This window comes from Dendrobium catenatum, unplaced genomic scaffold (assembly GCF_001605985.2).
Source record: "Dendrobium catenatum unplaced genomic scaffold, ASM160598v2 fragScaff_scaffold_205, whole genome shotgun sequence".
Classification (NCBI taxonomy): domain Eukaryota; kingdom Viridiplantae; phylum Streptophyta; class Magnoliopsida; order Asparagales; family Orchidaceae; genus Dendrobium; species Dendrobium catenatum.
In genome coordinates, this window is record NW_021318667.1 from 378952 (window position 1) to 385395 (window position 6444).

The 6444-nt window shown below is 32.8% G+C and overlaps 1 protein-coding gene across 1 annotated transcript in view; it reads right to left on the reverse strand.

Moving 5' to 3' along the window:
- Positions 1-6444, reverse strand: part of LOC110094107 (disease resistance protein RPM1-like) — an 11768-nt gene that overhangs the window by 3585 nt on the left and 1739 nt on the right. Inside the window, 1 exon segment of the mRNA XM_028692975.1 lies at positions 5864-5962. Coding sequence (XP_028548808.1) covers positions 5864-5962 — 99 coding nt within the window.

The window sequence follows — 6444 nt, forward strand, 5'->3', positions numbered from 1 at the left end:
TAAGGTAATTTTGAAGTGATAACAAACAACTTTTGAGCTTAAAAAACATCCCAATGTCATTTTTTGTTTCTTGATAAGTTCGACTTATGAGCTCGTCAAAGAGTCATTTTCAAGTCTACTTTGATCGCTAATACCCCTAGCTGATGACCAACACATAATAATATGAAAAAAGTTATCAAATTTTCAAGTTTTGAATTATCTCTACTTAATGTTCTCCCCTTAATGTATGATTATTCTCATTATTTCTAAAAAAAATGACAATGTATTGAACAATTCTAATTGTCCATCTCTTTAATCATTTGAATTTTATTTAGTATATTGATACCATAATGATATTAAAATCAATCAAATTTTGGCTCCTTAGTTTTATTCTTGATAAGGTGCTCGTTTTATTTATAATCACAAAAAATTCTTTTGACAGCTAATAACATCAATAAGTTTTTAAATATGTTTCTAATTGATCAATTTAGGCTCATTTAGACTTGAATACAAACATTATTGGCCCCATTGGGTTCACCTTGTTGTGTCAATAATTTTTGTTGTAAGCATGTAAAATTTTAGAAGGCTACTGCCCCTTCCAAATCACTTCAAAAACTTTTCAATTACTTCCCCAAGTGCTTGATTTATGACTTGTTTATTTTAAGGTGTTGAGAGTGTCCAAAATCTTCGTGCAAAGGAGACATGGAAGACAAAGGATTATTGTGCTCACTTTATAGTGTTTTATCTTTTACATATGATCTATTTGACGAGTTTATGCTAATAGCCATAAAATAACTTAACAGCTAAGTTATAGGCTTATCTAATGATTTCATGGCATTCAATGATATGATTAATTGTCATCAAAATGACCACTTCACTCATCAGTACATTGAAGCATAATCAAGTGAGATTGTTTATGGAAAAAAGGTAGCAAAGAAGATGCATGGGCCTCATTTTTTATATACTCATGCTATAGTTTTGATGAATGCTACTCTTTCATGACATGCCTCATGCCTTTGGCATCATGCATAATAAACTTCCAATTAGCGTACGTCCACTTTCACAATTTCATTATTTTTTTATGTCAAGCTATTTTGTTATTTAATTAATTCTTAAAGCCAATAGAAATGTATTATCACCCAACATTGGGTATTTCCCTAGAAAGATTGTCCTCTTGACGGGAAAACATTTCTTTAAACAATATAGTCATACAACTTCTTTTATTTTCCATTCTTGCAAAACATCTCCAAAAACATCATAAAATTTGATCATTGCATCAGTTGCACACAATTGAAGTGAGACAAATCCTTGACTATCATTGAATTTTTGGGTGTAAGTTTGAGCAGTTATAAAGACCGAACCTAGTTTTTCCTCAGTTTCACCACAAATGTTTAACTAAGATAACTATCAGACATGGGCAATGTGGATAGAGATATACCTAAAAGCTTTGGATCTCTGAGAATCAGTGTAAGAAGACTATAAAATTCCTTTTCTCCCATATAATCCCACCATGGCACAAATTAAATCACATAAAGAGAAGAAGACAAAGAAGTCCAAGGAAAAAGCCTGTAATTTTCCTGTAGTTTCCTCCATGATCTTCACTCGCATCATGTCATTAAAAATGGCAAAGGAGATCTAGGATTATTTCAAAATAGAGTATGAAAGAAATGAAAGAATTCTAGGGATGTAGGTGTTGAACATGGTAAGCAGAAAAAGATGAAGGAGATTGAAATCATAAATAAGTATTCTAACATATTACTCAACATAGCATATCATGTCAAATTATTGGGTTCTTCTTTGGAAGATTAAAGGCTTATTGAAAACAATCCTTGTAATAGTGCTTGAAAGATTTGAGGCAACCACCACCACTTTAGAAAACACAAAAGATGTATCAAAGATTGCTTTGGCAGAACAGATGCAGCTCAAGAGCATAGGCATATAATGAGGCAAGAAGGAACCGTCAAAGGATCTCATAAAGATGATGAAAATAATTGGAGGGCCAAGATTTAGAAGTTTCAAGCTACAAGTGGACAAAGCTCTGCTCCTTGGAACAGAAGTAAAATTGGAAATAATAAATGAGGAGTAAAGAATGATTACCCTCCATGAAAATATTGTGGCAAGAAAGGTCACCCGCCTTAGAGCTAGAAAAGATTAGATACAAAGTGCAACAAGTGTAATAAAATGGGACACGAAGTTTTCATTTGCAAGAGTAAAAATTAGCAGTAAGGAGATGAAGCACAAGTGGCAAATCAAAAAGAAAAAACTAGCTTTAGTTGCAACTTGTTTCATGAGTGATGAAACAAGTGAAAATAGGCTTATTGATAGTGGTTGCACTAACCATATGACACATGATAAGGAGTTGTTCAAATAATTGAAGAGCACCGAGTCCAACATTGTAATAATTGGGAACACTGAATATATTGCAATCAAAGGAAAGGGCACCGTAGAAATTGCAAGCTATTCAGGAATCAAGCTAAACAATGATGTTCTCTATGTACCAAATATTGATCAAAATCTACTTAGTGTTGGTCAAATAATAGAGAAGGGATTCAGAGTGATGTTCATGGAGAAAGCTTGTGTGATAGAGGATGCTACATGCCAAACAGATGTTAGAAGTTAAGATGATAGGGACGAGCTTTTCACTCAATCCAATATAGGAGGAGCAATCAACTTTTCTAACCAAATAAAGCCTCTCAATGGTGTGGTACAAGAGGCTCAGGCACTATCACTATCAAGGGCTACTACAAAACAAGTCAAAAGAGATATTAATTGATCTAACTGAATTTGATTATTATATATCAACTTGTAAGGCTTATGAATTTGGAAAGCCAAACAGAAAGTCATTTTCTAGGTCAGCATGGAGAGCCACCTATAAATTTCAATTAGTCCATATAGATGTTTATGGACCTTAGAAAACTCACTCATTAGCAGGTAGTCAATATTATGTTGCTTTTATGGATGATTTCACTAGAATGTGTTGGATTTTTTTTTCTTAAATTTCAAATCAAAAGTGGTTAGAGCATTCTTGAAGTTAAAAAAAAAAAATTCTTATTGGCTACAAAACTATTGCAAAAGCTTATAAAATTTTCCTACCATAAACTAGGAAAATTGTTCTAAGAAGATATGTTCATTTCATGGAAGATGAAGAATGGAACTAGAATGAGGCAACAAAAAATGACCAAACTATTATAGATATGTGGCTAAAGATTCATGCTTCAAGCTTGGATGAAGATGAAGATTGTCAAAATCAATTGGTGGATGACACACCTATAAGAGGTGCTAGATGACTCCCTAATATTTATGCAAGGTGCAATATGGCTATGTGTGAACCTGCTGATTTTGAAGAAGCAATGAAAGATAAGAATTGGATGGCAACAATGAAAGAGTTGTCAATGATTGAGAAAAATAAAACATGGGAGTTGGTTGATCGACCCCAAAATAGGAAAATGGACCAAACTTAAGGTGAGTATTCTTGATGTTGATTAAAAAATAGAGAATGTTTCATCAATTTCTATTGATGACTGGAGATTCAATGATATTTAGTAGATGTGAGGATGTCTCAAAATGTTTGATTATTGGGAAAAGAGCTGGCTGCTAATAATGAATGGGTAGAAATCTCGGCGATGATCGGTGGTTGGGAAGAGATCCAGTTGGTGGTTCAAAGTTGGCAAAGCAAGTAAGCTCTTTATTTTTCTTCTCTTCTTCTCTCCTCCCCTGTAAAGAATTAGGTATCTATTTATAATTTTCGTGAGTAGCATGCTCATAAATATGGAGAAGATCAAGGGCATGTTGGAAGTGTTTCATCAGACCACCCATGGTGATTCCCTTGATTATGGAGAATTTGTCAAGTGATTTAGTTCCTTAAAGATGTCATAATTGAGAAATTTTAGGTTTGTTGGATTAAACTCATTGAGTTGCCCAGTTTGACTAATATTTAGATATCATTTAGTAATCAAATTATTATTTTAAAGCTTTCAAATAGGCTTTGGTCATTTGATATGGACCTATTTGAATTCAGATTAGATCGAATTTGGTGGCATTGGGTTGGTCCTTGAGATGTATAATTTGACTATAGGCTTACTGAAATCAAAGATCAAATAGTCTCAATTTTAACTTTTTAGGCCTTTGACTAATATTTGCTTCGAGATTCATGCTCAATCAAGATGATTTTTGATGACATATCACATCTATATAATGTAAATACAAGAATGCTCTCTTCTATGCATTGAAGAAGATAGGATTATAGAAGGTTGATAATAATTATCTTGTGGTTCACTAACGCACAGTTAAAGCCTAATAATATGATTAGATGTTAATAGTTAAACAATAAAAATTTGATGACAAAAATTTGATAATTAATGATGGCGACAAATGTTGATGATGGCTATCAACGATTATTAAAGAAAATTGCAATATAGTTCTTAAGCTTAATCGCTCACAAAACCTCTCCTTCGTAGAAAATAATGACTTATTTATAACCTTTTTGAAAGGAGAATTTTGATAAATTTTACTAGAATCCAAAACACTCTATTGAATAGTATGTATTGATTTCTTTCATGATAGATTATTAGAATGCCTTAATAATGCCATATTTTGATAATGGGCTCATTAGAATCATCTAATTATGTTGCTTGGTCCATATTATATCAAGTGATTTATTATTATTTTTGTATATGAACCTCTCCTTAGATTCCCTCATTTTTATCCAACTCATCATCATGTTTCTTTCTCTTAATGGCTCCCCCCTCCTAACCAATGTTTACCCTTGTATTAGCTTCAACACTAATCCCACTGGCATCTCTATTAAGTATATGCTCTTCACTTTGCTTGGGACAGTTGATGGGTTAGCTTCAACTGTAATATCTACGAAAAGTCCTGAATAGGAAAAGCTGAGAAAAATCTTTCGTGAATAGGAATGGAAGTTGAAGTCAGACACCAATAAAAAAAGGGTTAACTGGTGGTCAAATTTCTTATTAATAAGTATTATTTAATGCCATACATAAACTTAAGAGACAATTTTTTATTTTTTTTTTGGCAAAAAATTCCAACATATTTAACTAAACTAGATAGAATACAAAAAAGTTCTTTATACAAACATCAATTTACAACATAAGATAAATAAGAAAATACAAAATGTTGATTTATAGTTGTTAGGTTTGAGATTAAATGTTTTTTTCCAGATCATGTAACGATTAAGTGGTAGATCTCACATACATCAAGTGATAAGGATAGAAGTTACTACAACATGAGATTTCTTAAATGTTTTTGGTATGACACTTAGTGGAAGAGAAATTCTTCAAGCAAGATCATCTTGTTGTTGTGCTCACTTTCTTCAAATGTAGTACCATGAGGTACGATGTTAATGGGAAGATGGACTTTAGCTGATGGTGAATGGGCACTGTTAAGTGTAAATTTTGTACTGTTTATTATTCTTAAATTTCAATAAAAATATATTATTTTAGTTTTAACTGCAGAAAATATTAAGAAATGATAAAATTTTACAAGTGTTGAACCAGCACCGCAGCATAATTAGATTCATTGTCGTAGCTTTCTCATTGACAATGCCCCAGTGCCCTTGGGCCAACTCAAATACTATCAAATCTCACTTAGATTACCTCCATCTAAAATAATCTAATTGCCTGGATCAAATTTTTGTGGAGCCTTTAAATACATCTCTTAATAGTACTTTAAATCTCATCAACCAGCAAATAGTGGATTTTACCTCTCTCCATGCTTCGTGGGTTATTCAACGTGCCAAAGCCTCGTGGCTCTCCTAAGGAGAAGATGATCTTAAATTTCTCTATGCAATAATTCACCATAGGATGGCTACAAGAAATGCTTCTATTAACTTGAGTGCTTCATTTAATCCATTGAGAGAAGATACTATTAATGATATCATTCAACATTTCCAAGCCCTTTACAACCCGCCCCCTTCAAAGTTTATTAATACGAAGCTTTTCCCCCACTGTGCTCTTCTTCCACCCTCACTTTCAGATTCACTGACGGTTTTTGTCACAGATGATGAGATCAAAATGGTTGTTTTTGATGGAGCTGCTTCATCCACCTATGACCCTGATGCTTCAACTATCATTTTCTACAAAAAAGAGTTGGCATATTATTGGCCCTTCTATTTGCAAGGCTGCTAAATACTTCTTAACAAAAGGGCATCTCTCCCCTAGTATCAAATCCACTATTTTGGCTCTTATTCTAAAAACTAAGCATGCCTCCTCTTCTACTGACTTTAGACCTATAGCCCTTTGCAATGTGAATTAAATAATTATTTCTAAAATACTTGCCTCCAGATTAAGACCTATCACGCCCCATATTATGAAAAATACACAAGCTTCTTGTTTTATAAATTCTAAAATATCCACTGACAAGATTATTCTTCCTGAAGAGCTACTTTCTTATACCAATAAAGCGGATAACTGTTGCAAATCTATTTTTCATGGCTTATGTTTTGAT